Source organism: Rhinolophus sinicus, chromosome 14, assembly GCF_057876585.1.
Source record: "Rhinolophus sinicus isolate RSI-liver-muscle chromosome 14, RSI-T2T, whole genome shotgun sequence".
Taxonomy (NCBI): Eukaryota; Metazoa; Chordata; class Mammalia; order Chiroptera; family Rhinolophidae; genus Rhinolophus; species Rhinolophus sinicus.
Genome location: NC_142514.1, coordinates 19,942,120 through 19,959,698, shown reverse-complemented (window position 1 = coordinate 19,959,698; position 17,579 = coordinate 19,942,120). Strand labels below are relative to the sequence as shown.

At 55.7% G+C, this 17,579-nt stretch overlaps 1 protein-coding gene across 2 annotated transcripts; it reads left to right on the top strand.

Annotated features, from left to right (window-relative positions):
* The first annotated feature begins 12,898 nt into the window (after positions 1-12,898).
* TMEM200B (transmembrane protein 200B) lies at positions 12,899-17,548 on the top strand. Of its 2 annotated transcripts, none has more exons than XM_088790804.1 (2): positions 12,899-13,184; positions 15,172-17,548. In XM_088790804.1, the coding sequence occupies exon 2, from the start codon at positions 15,192-15,194 to the stop codon at positions 16,113-16,115; it is 924 nt and encodes a 307-aa protein (XP_088646930.1). In that variant the 5' UTR covers positions 12,899-13,184; positions 15,172-15,191; the 3' UTR covers positions 16,116-17,548. The 2 variants fall into 2 exon arrangements, with proteins under 2 accessions (XP_088646930.1, XP_088646931.1); XM_088790805.1 differs by lacking the exon at positions 12,899-13,184 and adding an exon at positions 13,604-14,590.
* The last annotated feature ends 31 nt before the right edge of the window (positions 17,549-17,579 follow it).

Here is a 17,579-nt window from a genome sequence, read left to right as displayed (position 1 = left end):
ACATAAGTTTCCTGGAAAATGTCAGTAGGAGACCACGTGAATGACCTAACACTAGCTCTGTACTGACTACACGTAAGGAGGGGGTTCACACCTGCCCTCACAGCAGCCTGGTAAGGTCGGGGTGTTGTCCATATTTTACAGATGAGGAAATGAGAGATTCTAGGAAGGGTGCGACTCTCACTAGCTTCTTGCTGTGTGACCTTAGACAAGTAACTTAAACTCTCTGGACCATAGTTTCCTCATCTGTAAAATGGGGATAATAATTTATACCCCTATCTCCCAACTCTGCGGAGAAGGCTTTGGAGTCAGAGAGACCTGGCCTGGAGTAATTTCACCTCTGAACCTGAAAACAGGAAATAGCTCAGTACCTGCTTCACCACCAGGAGATGAGGTCAGTGGCCTCCTGCGGGGCCTGGCTTAGAGTAAGCGCTCAGTGAGTGGTTCTCTTGGCCGGAAGTGTCTTCTTTCCTGCCCTCGTCTAAGCTCACCTGACACCACCTCCTCCACTGGGGCTGCCTCCTCTCTACCCCCTCTCTGCTTGGAGCCTTGACCCTGGGGAGGGAGGCACCCCACTGGGGACGCCCAGTGCTGCCTGCCATGTCCTGTCTCCCTGACTGTAAATGAGCAGCAAAGCTGCACGTATGCCGATGCCCCTGGGTCTGCTGCTCTCGGCTTCCCCCAGCATTTGAAGTGAAGGAAGCAGGAGACAGAACTTTTAAGTGAGGGAGCTCCCTGGGCCTCTGTCCCCTTCACAATGGTGAAATAGTCATTATGGTAGGATAGGTAGGTCGATAGAAATGAGCAGGAGAAGGAGAGACCTAGCTCTGGTTAGAAAGCCCCCTGCTGCAGCTCCTGCCGTGTTTCCCTGAAAATAAGACCTAGGCAGACCATCAGCTCTAATGCATCATTTGGAGCAAAAATAAATGTTTATTTTACTATAAGACTGTATATAATATAATATAATATAATATAATATAATATAATATAATATAATATAATACCAGGTCTTATATTAATTTTTTGCTCCAAAAGATGCATTAGAGCTGATTGTCCGGCGAGGTCTTACTTTCGGGGAAACACAGTACTTGGGTCAAGATCCCCTGCAGCTGCCCTCCCCTAGGGCACCAACGCCTCACTAGCCCAGCAGGATTCCAGGCTCACACCTGCCCCTGAATCACAGGGATGTATTATTAGAAGCTAGAGAGAGAGAGAAACCATCCTGTTTATCAGAATATACACCCTGCTTCTCAGGACCATTGTAATGAGCTCAGACAACCTTGGGAGGGAGAAGGGAGCAGGAGGCAGGCCAGCTGGGAGAATGAGAGGTACTGGGGGCGGGGGGACGGAGGGGGAGACAATTCTACCCATAGAAATAAAAACACAAAGTAAGGAGAGGCTGCTTCCCTCTCTTGGGTCAGCCTGCTCATATCTCAGAGTGCACTTGCTTTTACTAATAAACTTCCTGCGTTGTGTGCTGCACAAACTCTGTCTCCTGATGGCATTCTTTCTTCAAGAAGACAGAGAGTGTCATTGCTGGTAACATCTTTCTGGTGCTGTGACTCGGGCTCACTGGAGTCAAGGTACTGTTTCTTGCTTACTTATTTCCCTACGTCCTTTCTGTGGCCGAGCCACCCTCTGCCACACAAGCCGATGGGCACGAGATGGACTTTTCAAAGCCTTTAGGGCTTCCACTACCTTCTAGAAGTCTCCTGTGAGAGGATGACCCTGTCACGGTCTGAGACAATAGGCTTACGTCCCACTGGGGTCAACACAAAGATCCACCCACTGTACAGGACCAAGGTTCACAAGCACCCACTACTCCTCCCCGTGGCAATTCCTGAAGTGTAGCCACCAGGTGGCTCAGCTCTCTCTCTCTCTCTCTCTCTCTCTCTCTCTCTCTCTCTCTCTCTCTCTCTCTCAAATCCTGCAAAGTAATTGGGGTGGAGGGACAGCCTGTAACCTGGAGATTCACCCCCCGTCTATGCTGTTCATGGGGAGAGGCTCTATTTTCTCACTCGTTGTCAGTTGTGCTGCAATACCCCAGCCCCCTTCTGGGCAGGGATGTTCTCCAGAAAATGGGAGCACATCTGGTTGTTGAAAATCTTCTCCCTCATATGCTGGTCGTACTCTCTGACAAAGAGACCTCTGTCTCGGAGAAACGCGAATAGTTACACTCAGGGAACCCAGGGTTTGGGCAACAGAAATCCCAGGACGAGCCAAATATGCTCCTGCAGTTAAGAGTCAACTTAAAGACCCCTCCCACTATCTCCACCAGTGACAACAGCCATCGAAACCTGAAGCCACGTTTCTCAAGTACGGTCTGTTAAAACCATGCTTGTCTCCCCGCCGCATCCCGATCCTTCCTGTAAAGAAAGGTTCCAGGGAATATAGATTAGTCCAAGATCTAAGGCTCATTAATACGGCCGTAGTACCTTTCTTCCCTGCAGTTCCAAACCCATACACGATTCTTGGGGAGATACCCCCAGAGACAGAATGGTTCTCAGTCCCAGATTTCCAAGAAGCCTTCTTTTGTATACCTCAGTCCTTCCTCTCAATTTCTATTTGCTTTTGAACGGGACAGGGTGGGGGTGAGGGGGTGGGTACTGTCAGCAGCTCAATTGGACTCTTCTCCCACAAGGGTTTCGGGACAGCCCACACCTCTTTGGTCAGGCTTTAGCCAGGGACCTGACCTGGAACACTTATTCACTATACACGTAATTTACTCATTTGCTCCCCCACCCAAGAACTAGCACAACTACACGCTATGCAAACCTGAAATTTCCTAGCCAAACAAGGCTACGGGGTCTCTACACCAAAAGCTCAGCTAGTCAGTCAACAGGTCTAATACGTAGGACTAATCCTTACCCCTGGAGAACGAAAGTTATCCCCTGACAGGGTCAGGGCAATTACTCAGCTGCCCTCTTCCACGACCAAGAGGCAGCTCAGAACATTCCTCAGACTCTCGGGGTGCTGTAGACTCTGGTTAATCAGATATGGGCTCAGGGTGCAGCCTCCAGATGACGCCCTCAAGGAGAGCAGGGAACAGGGCCCCCTTATTTGGGGGTCAGAGCAACAAAAAGCCTTTGAGCAATTAAAGGGAGATCTGCTTGAACCCCGGCTTGAGGGCTGCCTCAGCCCACAAAATGCTACTGGCTATATGTCACTGAAAAACGAGGTATAGCCCTAGGGGTATTAACCCAGGAATGAGACCCCACTCAGCACCGTCAGATATTTATCTAGGGGATTAGACTTGGTGGCACAGAGCTGGCCAGGTTATCTCCGGGCAGTAGTGGCAACGGCCCTTCTAGCATAAGAGGCCTCCAAAATTATCCTAGGACAGGCCTTAGAGGTTCTCACCTCCCACCAGGTAGCTGCCTTACAGGTATCAAGGCCTCCACTGAATAACCAACAGCAGAATATTAAAATATCATGTCTTGCTGTTAGAACATCCTGACATTACTTCCCGAAGGTACACCACCCTTAACCCTGCCGCCTTACTGCCTTGCCCAGAGGAGGGCACCCCAACACACCCCTGTGAAGAAACCGTCAACCTAACTTATGCTAGCAGGAGAGTCTTAAAGGACCAGCCACTAGAAAATGCAGATGACACTTGGTTTACCGATGCTGGCAGCTTTGTAAGGGAAACAGTCATGCATGCAGGATATGCCATAATCACCGCATTTGAGATCATAGAGGCCAAAGCATTGCCCCCTGAGACTTCAGCTCAATTAGCTAAATTAATTGCTCTAATTAGGGCTTTATAGCTAAGAAGAGACAAAAGGGTTCATAGACGTTACATAGACGCTAAATATACCTCCTTAGTGCTCCATGCTCATGCAGCTATCTGAAAGACAGAGGATTCCTCACTTCCAAAGACACTCCCATAAAATATGGACCTCAGATATTATCCCTCTTAGAGGCCGTACACTTACCCACGGAGGTGGCAGTAATCCACTGCTGGGGACATCCAAAGGGACAAGGTACAATAGCTCAGGGAAATCGTCAGGCGGATCAGGCGGCCAAGGCCGCCATGCTCTCTGAAGAAAAATGTATAGGGGCCTCATTCCTTCTTTACAGGGCCCCACTCTTCCCCCGTCATATACCTCAGAAGAGAAAAACTGGGCCATTCACAGGGAATACACTCCTTAACCCTCAGCGGTGGTACGAGCTGGATCAAAGGTTACACCTTCCACAGTCTCTCCAGTAGAAAGTCATTAAAGCATTTCATAATTCCTATCATTTTAGGCAGGATAATATACACCAAACCTACAGGAAAATGTTTACGGGAAAAGACATATGTAAGACAATTAACCAGGTGTGCCATGCCTGTATGCTATGTGCTTAACAACAACCCCAGGGAAGTAAGTCTCCCGGCTTCTACAGCCCTCTCAGCATCAGGGAAGCTCCCAGGAGAGGCTTGGCCATTGGATTTCACTCCATTGCCTCTGTGCTAAGGATTTCAATATCTCTTGGTGTTTACTGACACCTTCACAGGGTGGGGAGAGAGAGGCATTTCCCACCCGACAGAGAGGGCCCAGAAGTTTCCAAGCAACTACTAAAGGAAACCATTCCTAGGTTTAGCCTGCCCAGGTCCTTACAAAGTGACAATGGGCCTTCTTTTACCTCACATATTACCCAATAGGTGGCTGAGGCCCTAGAGATACGGTATTTCTTACATTCCTCAAAGAGACCTCCGAGCACCGGCAAGGCAGAAAGAGCAAAGCAAACCCTTAAGCACATCCTAAGGAAGCTCTGTCAAGAAACCTCTCAACCATGGCTTAACCTCCGACCTCCTACCAATAGTTCTATTGCGGGTTTTAATATGTCCGCAGGCTTCCCTACACTCAGCCACTCTGAGGCTCTATATAGGAGGGCCTTCCTCTCATCTGACATACTCTTAGATTCAGAGGCTACAAACCTCCTTCAATAGGACAGTTCCAGGAAGCCCTCACGGCCTATGGACAAAAGGGTCTGCCCCCGCCTGCAGGGCAGGACCCACCGTCAGCAAACCAGCACCCGCCTGGCAGCCAGATATGCATCAGATCATAGAAAGATAGCACCTCACATCCCAGCTGAGCCCCACGTGGAAGGGCCCCTTCACTATATCACTGTCTACCCCTACGGCTGTCAACGTGCCAGGAGTCTCCGCAGCTGTATACATCACTCCCAGATAAAACCCCGGAAAGACGATAAAGCAGAAGACTTACCAACCGGATCTCAGTACTCCTGCGAGCCTCTGGAAGACCTCAAGTAGCTATTGAAGAAAGTACCACTAAGTACTAATAACTACACCTGACTACCATCTACTAGTTGATTTTTCTCTTAATTCTAATCTTATTTTTTCCACCTGTGTCCCTCCTGGTACCCTCCCCCCCAACACACATGCACTAAATAACTATTTCTTATACACTTAGACTAAATCATGAACATAATACTCGTTCTCCTAGTTCTATTATATTCCCGGCCCCTTTGGGTGGAATAGGAGACGAACACCCTTATAAACTTTCCCAACATAATTACAAAGGACAATAGCCTCGCTAATTATTGGATATACCACAGGCAGCCTGGAGACACCCCTCCTCTTCCTTATTTTCAGCCCACCCATTTTAATCTCAGCCTTACCTTTCTTGGTTCCCCAAGAGCCCTCCCTTGGTTGTCAGGTTAGCCCCTCAGCTTCACATCTGGGCTGCACTCACCTCACCCCTAGTTCATCGGTCTAATACAACCAGGGTCAAAACCCTCAACTATACATTCACATCTAGCCCTTGTCACTTCTGTTCATGTCAAGAGAAAGGCTACATCTCATCTGTCCAGTCCCCCTATTACCCCATTACATTTGACATTTCTAGAAGATTTACTCCAAATATTACCTTCTGGTGTCCAACTAGTCACAAAGCTCACGATGACAAACAAAATATAAGCCCCAGGAATCGGGGCACACACGGGTAGGGGCAGGCAACAACATCTCAGAAATTTTACTATTTTATACTTACCTCCAAGAGCAGAGAAAGTACCAACAGGGCGCAGGGATGCTGGGCTGAGGGGAGGCCTCTTACCTCCCAAATTGCAATAGCCCCTCCTTAGGGCTCAGGCCTAACCATATGCTTTAATTCCTCCTCCCTGCATTGGGCTTGCGCTCTCCCTGGGTATTTATTTCTCTGTGGGCCTCCTCAAAATGAACTACCCAGCGGGAAGTCGCCAGACGGGCCTACCCCCAACCACCTATAGTCCTGGCCTAACCATACATTAACAATCCCCAGTTTGAAGGACAATACACCTTAGGGTTTTTAGGCCCTCAAGGCATACCAATCACTGTTCATAACATCACTCACTCCCGAGCCAAATGGGCCATAGGACTCATTCTAGCCGCTATTTCAGCTGCTGTCCTGCTGTCGGTCCAGCAGCCCCTTAGGGAGGGTTTGCCTCTCATGAGACTGCTGTAACCAACCTAAGTCCAGAGCACCCGAGCTCAAGGCACTGGAGACACTCTCCAGAATCTCCAGTGGTCCCTTGATTCGCTTACAAATGTCTTTGACAACAGACTAGCCTTTGATTACTTATTAGCTGAACAAGGGGGAGTATATACAGTAATTAATAAGACTTGCTACACTTATAGAAATGCCACCAGGCAAGTAGATGAAGATATTAGCACGATATACAACTAGGCTAAATAGCTTCATGATTTTGCAAAGGAACGTCCAACGACTGACTCCATCTGGCAGGTGGTAAACGACACTCTAACTTCCATAACTTAGTTTCTACCCTTGTTAGGGCCTTTAGTCTCTATATTGCTTCTACTACTATTCAGCCCATATCTTTTTAATCTACTTGTCAAATTTATCTCCTTCAGATTACAACAGTTCAACTTAAAAATAACGGTCCTCCAGGGATTCCAACCTGTTCCTCCAGAAATAGAGGACTCAGAATTATACCAGTCTCCTCTCAACACTGTCCACTGTCGCTAGCAGCTTTCACCTCCCACCTACCAAAAGTACAGGGAAAACACCTCCTTCCTCCCCACAGAGAACAAAAAGATGAGACCCTGACTACAACATCGCCCCCTCAGGAAGTAGATACAGAAGAGACACATTGTCCCCTTTCCTAAAAGATTTCAGGGTTTCAAACTCCTGACGGGGGAGTGATAGGGTGGGTGGGTAGATAGAAATGAGGAGAGACCCAGCCCCAGTTAGAAAGCCCTGGCTGCAGCTCCTGCTTAGGTACCCTGCAGCTGCCCTCCCCTAGGGCACCAACGCCTCACTAGCCCAGCAGGATTCCAGGCTCACACATGCCCCTGAATCAAAGGGATGTATTATTAGAAGCTAGAGAGAGAGAAAAAAACCATCCTGTTTATCAGAATATACACCCTGCTTCTCAGGACCATTGTAATGAGCTCAGACAACCTTGGGAGGGAGAAGAGAGCAGGAGGCAGGCCAGCTGGGAGAATGAGAGGTACTGGGGGGCGGGGGTGAGACAATTCTACCCATAGAAATAAAAACACAAAGTAAGGAGAGGCTGCCTCCCTCTCTTGGGTCAGCCTGCTCCATATCTCAGAGTGGACTTGCTTTTACTAATAAACTTCCTGCGTTGTGTGCTGCACAAACTCTGTCTCCTGATGGAATTCTTTCTTCAAGAAGACAGAGCCAAGGTACAGCGTCATTCCCGTTGACAACCACAAGCATCAGTGCACATCTGGCCTGTCTGATAAAAAAGTAAACTTCCACAGGTCTGGGCTGGATGCCCAAACTAGGAACGGAAGAGGCACAGCAAGCCCGGGGCGAGTCACCCAGGACCAGAATTTGGGTTTAGATCAGGCAGTCGTGGAGTCCAGCTTAGCTATGGCAGTTACCATTTTGTGTCTGAGCCCGTTTCCTGTCTGCGGGGCAGGGATGGGGGTGGTGCTGCCATCTCTGGGCCGTTATAAGGATTACAGGGACCGCGCTTGAGGGGCTTCCGCGCCGGGTCAGTCTGACTCCACCCTCCACCCCTACGCCCTCACCGGGCTTTATTCCGAACGGTTCGGCCACACAGTTTGGTGTCCTCCCTCTCCCCACACTCCGACCTCCCCAGGCGGAATTCTTTCTATCTTAGGCAACCTGCGGTGTGCTAGGGAGCGCATCCATGAGGTCCGAAAGCCAGTGACCCCGGGTTCTGGATGGGGCCCCGAGGCCCGAGAATAACACGTGCGGTCCAGGATCCCCGCGCGGGGAGTCAGCGGAGAGGCGGGATTGGACCCCTGCTTCTCTGCTGCAAACGCGGCGGCGCTCTGGACCGGGAAGGGAAAGAAGGGCGGGCGGGCGGGCGGGGGTGCCGGGCACCCCGGCCCTGGTTGCGGGAGGCCAGAGACAGCGGGTGCAGGTGCGAGACCTCGCCGCCAGGTGGCGCCAACGCCAGCTCCAGCAGCAGCCCCGCCTGCCTCCGGCTTCGGGCCTTTCTGAGTCCACCCGCTCCGCGTCTTCACCTCTATGCCTCTAGTGTACTTCCTTCTGCCCTCTGCCCCGGCCTGGGTAACAAGCTCTCGGCACAGCTCGGAGGCAGGGTGATACACCCAAGAACTGGAGTCCTGCCTCACCGAGATGGGAATTGGGGTGACTTGACCCATCGTCAGGCTGTGTGACTGTTGGGGCCTGTTATTCACCCTTTCTGGACCTCCTTACTTTGTCTTTACTGTTTACAGAGCACTTTATTTCGATCTCTGGAAGCTGGTATCTGACTCCACGTTATAGACAGAACTGGGACCAGTCCAGGGTTGGCGTCTAGGGGTGGGAGAAACTAGACCATGTGATCTGAGAGCCTCAGAATTGCTCTCTGCAGGACCCGGTGACAGGTCCTCACTGGCCTGGATTTCGCTGAAGCTCAGTTCCACATGTGTGACACGAGGTGATAGCAGCACCTCACACTTGGGGTGGTCCTGCACACTTAAGGAGGTAACAGGTATACAGAGCCTGGTAGCTGGGGAAGCTCGGTGAGATGGCGATGTTTCTATTCTTGTGCCTCAGCTTAGGGACTCAGGCGGAGGCTGGGTTTACCCTGTTCCCCAGGAGGGTCCGGCCTCCTTGACCTTCCCAGTGTCACCCAGGCTCCTCTTTTCTGGGCTTCGGAAAGCAATGGAGACGGGGACTCATTCTGCCTAAGGGCTTTGCTGGAGGCCCAGAGACACCCAGGGACCCAGCTCAGAGCTTCCATGGGGTGGCAGGAGATGCATTTAGGGTTCAAATCCCAGAATCCCCTAGGGCCTGGGCCTCGGATGGGACCTTGTGACTGTGGAAAACTCTTCTGGCCCTGAAACCCAGCAGGAATGCCATTACCTGGGTCACTCTGGTCAAGTGACAGCCCCTCTCTGAGCGTTGGTTTCCTGGAACGCCCTGGAACTGGGGTTCTGCATTCTACTTGCCAGTCAGCACACCAGGCCTTCCTGTGAGGTACAAATTGAGAGGCAGGAGCTGTGAGGGAGTGCTGTGATGTGCCCAAGGTCACCCAGGGAATGACTGAGCAGCATAATCAAAACTGGGACTCAGAGCCATACTCTCCCTCTGAACCTGTGTCTGAATTCTCAGTTGAGGTTGTGGTCTCGCCGGGGAGCCATGGTGGCACAGGGCTATGTCCTAAGTGGGCCCAGGGCAGCCCTGAGACAAGGATAGTTTTAGAAACCCCTGGGGCTCAGGCAGGAAATCTGGGGCAGCCTAGCAGGGGTCACACTGGTTGTTCCTAAAGTAGACATTAATTTCCAGGCCCATGCTATTCTGTGGCCCAGGGTGAGGCAGTGACAAGCAGATGACAACTGCTCCTTCCCCACTGTGGCTTCTGCACAGGACATGGAGCCTCAGGTAGACAGGGACCTCAGGGTCACTGTGTCCAGTTCCCTGCCTTCACAGAGAAGCTTTGGGGAGAAATGCTGACCACCCTGGTCCCCTGGGGACAGCTCAGCCAGGCCCCTCCTTCAGAAGGGAAGGAGTCCAGGTCACATAGAGGCCAGGACAGATTCTGGAGGAAATCAGTGTCCCAATATTGAGGCCACTGCTGCCCACACATCTGCACGTCCTCAGGGCCAAACCAGGCAGACCCAGTGGACAGCCCTCTGCAGAGTGGGAGGGCACTGATCAGTCTGGCTGTGTCTCTGTGGGCAGATCTCTTTGCCTCTCTGAGCCAGTTTCCTGAAAACTGGGCATAACAATGACTTCCTAGTGCTCTCAAGAGAATTGAAAGGAGTTATGTCTAGGAAAGGGGACACTTTTCTCCCCCACCACCCCAAATGACCCCAGGGAAGGTTTCTACAGCTCCCAAACCCTGCCCTCTATGACTGAAACCCGGTGGTGAGAGGAGGGAGCAGCTGTTTGGCGGGCATCCACTTTGTGCCAGATGTTGAACATGTGTACGCTTATTTAATCTTCACACTAGGAGGTATTATTCCTCCCTTTGTTTTACGGATGGGGAAACTGAGACAGAGAGCTGAGTCCTTTCTCTCCTGATGTCGGGGGGGGGGGCAGGGATGGAGGGGGCCCTGGCGTGGGGGAGACACAGGCCAGTCCAGAGCCAGTTGTGGGCAGGCACAGGGCTCCAGGGGTGAGCAAGACAGATCCCGTCCTGCCCCTCTGCGATCACGGCTGGGGAGGGGGCACAGACAGGAAATGGACTCAATTCCCAAACACTGACTTCAATGCACCTGAGCAAGAGGAGGCTTGTGTGAGGGTGTATAATAGAGGGGTGGAGGAGGGGCTGGCTAGCTCTAGGGGCCTGGAGAAGGTCCAGAGAAGGTCTGAAGGATGAGTAGGAGCCCACGGGACCATCAAGGTAGGCCAGAGTTCAGATTGGGGGGTGGAAACAAGTTCAGCTATCCAGGAGCCGGGAGTGTGAGAGGGGCAAGAGCCAATTCGTGATGAGAAAGGATTTTAAACTTCATTTGGTCCACTCTGGGGAGCCATTGAAGGTTTTACGCAGGGAGTGAGTGATGGGTTCAGATTCAGTGTAGAGATGCTTGGTGCCCCACTGCACAGCCTGGGGCAGGACAGCGCCCTGGAGCAGGGAGAAGGCGGCTAATTCCAGATTGCAAGAGCAGGGCCCACCAGCCCTGATGAATTCACTGGAAGAGGCCTAAGGTGACATGTGGTGTAGTTGGTCTTGGAGGGGATGAAAGGAGCAGGAATGGGCAGGATCATTGATCCCAGGGAGACTTCCGGGGAGGGGTCTGGCTGCTGACAGTGAGGTTGAGCTTGTGGGCCCAGGCTAAAGGAGCCCCAACACTGGGGAGGACAGGGCCAGGGAGGGGGAAAAGCTGGGAGGGGCAGGCAGGAGAAGCAAGTGATAAAATCAAGGGACAAGGGAGGTGACACAGTCCAGGCTTTGGCCTCCAGAGTTCGTGTCCCCAGGAAGAGCAATGAGTGGGGAAGGGGACCAGTTTTGAGTGGGCCCGTTGAGGGAGTAGTAGGAGGGAATCTGCTAGGGCGGAGGCCGGGACGCGGTGGGTCAGTGTGTGCCGGGTGGATGGTGGATGAAGTGCAGGGTCGATGAAGGAGATGGCGGGAAGCAGGAGGTGGGAAAAGACAGGAAGGAGGCTGCTGCCTCTGTGGAGTGCAGGCAACAACCCAGGAGCAGAGAGGAGGGCGTTCTCTTCCCAGCTCAGGCCGCAGGAGTCTTCAGTCCCACGTGGGCTACAGGAAGGCGACCGTGGCCTCGCTCTTGGACCGCAGGGGTGCAGCCCCGGGAGCCGAGGGTCGGCCCCACCCACTGTGGCCTTCCCCGGACGCTGGTATGCTCAGGGTCGGTCCACCGGAGGAGGCTCCGCTCCCAGGGGTGGTCGCGGTCGCTCCCGACGATGCCTGGCCCCATGGGGCTGGGAGAGGAGCTCCTGGGGGCGCCGAGGCCATCCCCAAGTCCCCGTGGCCGAGCCAGAGGCCCGGAGCCTGTGTTCGAGGCCTAGCTGTACGGTGTGGATTCGGGACCCCACTGCCACGCGTTGGGAGGTGGGGTAGCCCAGGCCAGCGACTTCCTCCAGTTCCCCCTCCCTGCCCGGTGCGCACAGCCGGGTCTCATTACCTCCCATCCCCCTCCCCTCGCGCCCCGCGTGCCGGGGGGTCTCCACGGCCGGGGGAGGGTCGGATTCTAATCAATCCCAGGCCGGAAATTCTTCCCGAGGGGCCCGGCCGGGCTGCGGGAGTGAGGGGGGCCCCGGTGCAAAGCCTGGCAATCCGCCCGCACCCCCCTCCTCTGAGCCCGCCCCCGCATCATGGAAACTGGGCCGCCAGCCGACCCCCGTGCTCCGCTCCACATTCTTGCCTCTGGGGACCGGCGGGGCACGAAAGCTGGGTCGCCCCCTTCAGGCCTGTCGGCCTGGGCTCCGCGGCCCTCAGTGGCCTCCTCCTCCTTTGGGACAGCACTGCCCCTCCCCCCCAAATTGGGCTTATCTTCTTAGGGGGGTTAGAGGGGCACGCTCTGCGACACCTCATTTGATTCTCTGAGCTTTGGGGGCGGGCTCATCCCTATTCCACCCTCCCCGCCATGATATATTCATTGAGAGCTTGCGGGGGTGTCCGGGGCAATGCCCGGTGTGGTGCGCCCCGTCCTCACTGCCCAAGTTTCCGCCCTTCAGCGTCTTGCGAAGCGCACACCATTATGTCCATTGTACAGGTGAAGCTCAGATAGAGGAAGGGCTGGCAGAGCAGGAACTCCGGCTGCTTCCTATGGGCAGCTTCCCGGACGGCGCTGGGTAGCAGTGGGCTCTCAGACGCCCCCCAACGCGAGTCCTCTCCCGGGCGCCTGGACTGGGGGGCTTTGAAAGGCGCCGGAGGGCCTGCGGCCTTCAAACCCCGTACGCACGCTCAGGCTACGGAGCTTAGCAGGGGACTCTCGGACTCCGGTCTCACTTTCCCCACGTGGGAATAGAGCCTTCCCGGCCCTTTGCGAATGACGTAAGCGGGGGACTAGGGTCCCCGGTTCTCCGGGTCACCAGGCGCGCACAGAGCGCTTACCTGCGACCCTCGGACCTGAGTTGTTGCTTTCTTCCAGTGGCGGAGCCTGGCGGGGCGCGGGCCAGACTGTACCCCCGGCTCCTGGAGGGCGGGGCCGGGGAGGCGCGGGGCGGGGCCCGGGAGGGGCGGGACCCGGGGCCCAGATTCCGTGGAGACCGCGGCAGTGCCGCGAGCCGTAGCGCGCGGACTCGGACCGGGACCACCCGGGCGCTGCGGCGCCAGGTGAGCAAAAATAGGGTCCCGGGGTTCGTTTCCCACTTTCCTTAACTTTTTGTTTGGCCCCGCCCTCCGGAAAGGCCCCGGGGTGGGCGGGAGCCGGGTCCTCCCTTTCTACCCCCCTCCTCCCGGCCAGAGTGTGGACGCGGGCGGAGTCGGGATCCCGGAGTGCCCGGACCTGGTCCCGAGCAACTTCCCGCGCCCTGGGACCTTCGGACTGTGTCTCCAAGTTTCAGCCTCCCTAGGGTCCCCAGCGTGACTCACGCCCTCCAGAGCCTCGGGGTCTCTGAGGCATGTCTCCATCTCTCTGCACGCCTGCGCCTCCCTCCTCTCAGGGTCGCGCGGGGGCTCAGGGGTGACCTTTCCGGAGTTGGGGCTGGGGCGCCAGCTTTGGCCTGGGGCGGGGTGGTCACTTCGCCAGCTTGGGGCTGGGGAACGGACTCCACATTCAGAGACAAGGGTGGAATGGGCCTCGCCTCCTGCCAGGAAGCTTCTGTGGTTGTGCCGAGAAGTGCCCAGCGCTGGGCTAGGTCCAGAGGCATGGCGTCGGTCCTGGTGGAGCCCCCCGCCTTGGGTGGCGGTGTGACAACGGCAGGCTCCTTTCTGGGCTGCAGATGCCTGCTATCTATGAAAAACCGGCTGTAGACGCTGCGGCTCCATGCTAGGCCCTGAGATTTCAGCTCTCCTGTTGGAGGCAGGGATGGATGTCCTGCTTTGAGCGTCAGGGGTGCGGATGGGGAGTAGGTGGGGTAGCAAGGCCTCCTCCTAGGGGCCTAGGGGCGGGTTCCAGCGCTGGAGCTGTTTAGAAACCAGATTGGGGGTGTGAGGATGCACCATTGGACCGCAAGGTCCTAACCCTCCTCTCCTGAGGCTCCGGGCGCCTGGGAGAGGCCCCCATTTCCTCCCACACCCTCCCTTCCGTGGGGGCCACACCACACGCAGCCCTGTTATTCCTGCCCCGGCCCGGATCCAGTCTCCAGGCCGCAGGCCAGGTCGAACCAGCAGCCGGGAGGGGCTTCAGCGGGGCGGCCCGAGGCGGAGGGGCGGTGCTGCTCCGGCCGGGACGCGGGCCACTGAGGCCTCGGGCGGAGGAGGCTGGAAAGGAGGCCAGGCGGCGGGAAGGGGGGATGATTCATCCCGAAGAGCCCGAATTGGAAACGCTGCAAACTGGGAACAGCCTTGTCCCGGCCGACGGGATAGCCAGGAGGGGAGTCCGCTGGACAAAACCCTGCGCCCGGCCCCGCGGCTCCCTGCCTCCTGCCCGCCAAATCCCGGCTGCTGGGGAACACGGCAGCCTGTTCCGCGCGGAGTTTAAAGAAATTCTGGGCAAAGTCGGCCGCTGGTCGTGGTCAGAGCGGTCTTCCCGGAGTCTTGCTGAAGTCTCTCCTGCTGCAGCTGTGCTGGCTGAGGAGGTCTGGAAGGAGGGGGCGGGTAGGAAGAGGCTGTAGTCAGTGACACCCCCTCCTTCCTACGCTGCGGTATGTAAAGCGCAGTAGGGGGAAGTGGGGCCCGCGAGCGACCCCAGCGGACCCGGGCGGTCTGCGCGCCACCTTCCTCCTTTACTACGGCGCAGCCACGTGCGGAGGTGAGGTCGCGCCCTGGCAGGACTTACCCTGGAGGCGCTGCTGCTGGTGGCCCCACACCTCCCGAGGCCGGGTACCCGCGGGCTGGCGAAGAGGGCGCAGGCGGCCGGAGCCCCGCAGCCAACGATGCGCCAGGGAGCAGCCGGCGCCCCCCTCCCTCCTCTCCGCCCGCGGGCCGGGCCAACTCGGGCTTCTGCCGCGCAACCCTGGCTCCGAGCGCCGCTGCGGAAAACCGGAGTGGGGGCGGTTCCCCGCCTGGCAGCCCGGGAAAATCCGGGGGTGGCCGCCAGGGATCTCCAAGCGTCCTGGGCGAGGCAGCCCGATCTTCCTTCTCGGATTTGGTCCCCCATCCTCGCGCTGCGACTCTAGGCCCGTCGGTTGAATCCTTGCCTCCCGTCTTCTCTCTGCAGAGCGCCCAGACGACGGCAAGATGACGGTCGGGAGTCCGGGAGACTGCGGGGAGGTGCGGAGGAGCCCCGAGGGCCGCGTCGCTCGCCTGGGCCGCCGCCTGGGCCGGCGCCGGCTCCCGCGCTCCCCGCCGGAGCCTCTGCGGGTGCGGGCGCGGCTGCGGCTGCGCTCGCCGTCGGGGGCTTTCGCGGCGCTGGGGGCGCTCGTGGTACTGGTAGGCATGGGCATCGCGGTGGCCGGCTACTGGCCGCACCGTACAGGGGCCCCAGGGCCCCGGGCTGCCAATGCCAGCGCACCCCCCGTGAGCGAGCTGCGACGTGAGGGTCGCGGGGCCGGCCGGGCCCATGGCCCGCACGAGCGGCTGCGGCTCCTTGGGCCTGTGGTCATGGGCGTCGGTCTGTTCGTGTTCATCTGCGCCAATACGCTGCTCTACGAGAACCGAGACTTGGAGACGCGACGGCTTCGCCAGGGGGTGCTTCGGGCTCAGGCGCTTCGGCCCCCCGACGGCCCGGGCTGGGACTGCGCGCTCCTTCCCAGTCCCGGTCCCAGGACTCCACGAGCCATAGGCTGTGCGGAGCCAGAAAGTTGGGACCTGTCCCCGCGTCGGGGTACCTCACCTGTCCCGTCAGTGCGGAGTCTGCGTTCAGAGCCTGCTAATCCTCGCTTGGGGTTACCTGCCCTGCTCAATAGTTACCCGCTGAAGGGCCCGGGGCTGCCTCCACCCTGGGGTCCACGGACTCAGACTGGCCATGTGATTATCACCGTGCAGCCCTCTGGTTCCTGCATTGAACACTCCAAGTCTCTGGATCTGGGCCTTGGAGAGCTCCTGCTTGGGGCCCCAGCAGCTCGGGACTGTGCTCACCGAAGCTGGCCACGACTGGACCGCCTCAGTCTGGGGGGTTATGCCAAGTTGGGAGGAGGCGGGGACTTGGGGGCCCAGGTTTGAGGAGCAGGGGACGACAACCTGCTATGAGGCTGCAGCATGGACCATGGTAACAGGACCAGAAATCCCAATGTCTAGTAGATGCTTCAGTCACCTCCCAGACTGGGGAATGGATGCACGGGACCCAGCATCCCGAGCTGTTAAGGCATCCTGAGAAATGGCAGACAACAGCCAACTGCACAAAGTTTCAATAACCTGGAGAGAATGTGTTTTAATGTGGAGTCTGGAGACCAGCATGACTCAGCCTCAGGAATTCCTTCAGCCTCCAAGTGGCCTTAGCCTTGGACAGGTACCTGAGGCGGCTAGAGGTCCAAGCCAGGGTGATTGGGAGATGCACCTGGTGTCTTGGCAATCCCAGAGTGGTGGGCAAGGACCCCCTAAGACTTGGGAGGCAGGTTGAGATGTTACAAGCTGGGACAGGCTCCCTCCAAGGTGGCACTGGTGATGGTGTTTGGACCTCTGGTAAGATGGGCAATGGGGTAGAATTGAGCGCCTTCACTGCCATCTGGGATGGGAACCCTTTCTTCTCTCAGCCATGCAGGGTACATCCCACTAAGGCTACACTACTGCCAATGCCTTCATGCTCAGGGGTTAGCCCCTCCCCAAATAGGTCTGAGAAGCCCCCTTCTCTCCTTTGTCATGCTGCAAAATCTCCCTCCAGTTGGCAAAAAGCATTCACCAGTTCTCAGAAATCCTTTTATACAACATTCAAGCTGCATTTTGGCCGATGTGGGCAGCTTACTTTAGAAAATGGCTTGAATTTGGGTCTAAAATTTCCCAAATTGCTGGTAGGGGAAGAGAACTTTAAAAGTCGATTAATCCTCAGATTCAGTCTTTTTTTTTTTTTAAAGTTTATTGAAAAATGCAGTACAAGAAGCAAGACCAAACACATACCTAAACACTACAGCCACTTCTCTTACTACAAAAGGCCAAAACAGCAGACCTAATTATTGCCTATTTAATCTAAGGATTTTGCCAATTTGATTCTGCTGCCATAGTTCCTATTTTGTCAAGAAATGTAAACAACTACTTGATATGATTCATAATTTTTAAAAATTTTACAAAGCTCCTTCATTTTTGTCACCAAAATAATACATTTGAGAAAGATTTGTAAAACCGCTGCCTGGGGCTGAGATCCTGGGCAGGTATTTCCTATGAGCATTTCTCGGTGTGGGACAGGCCACAGCTCTGGCTCCATTTCCCAAGGGGGACTGTTGTCCCCTCCCCCTTGGCTGCCCTGCAGAACATACGGTGGGGGGCCTGGGGAGGGGACAAAGAGGCCCTGACAGGCCTCTGCAGCCAGGCTCTGTGGGCCCTCAGCTTATAAAATGCAGGTCTAGCTTGGTAGGTGGGTAGGTGGCAGAGACCTCATGTGGCTTGGAGGAAGTCTTTATTTCTCAAGTGAAATAAAAATAAAATTGCAGTGCGAGTTGTTACTGTGGTGTGTCTGAGTCACTTTAAGAAAAC

What these genes read in the sequence shown, in the direction of transcription:
- TMEM200B (XM_088790804.1), top strand. Translation starts at nt 15,192, where the DNA reads ATGACGGTCGGGAGTCCGGGAGACTGCGGGGAGGTGCGGAGGAGCCCC.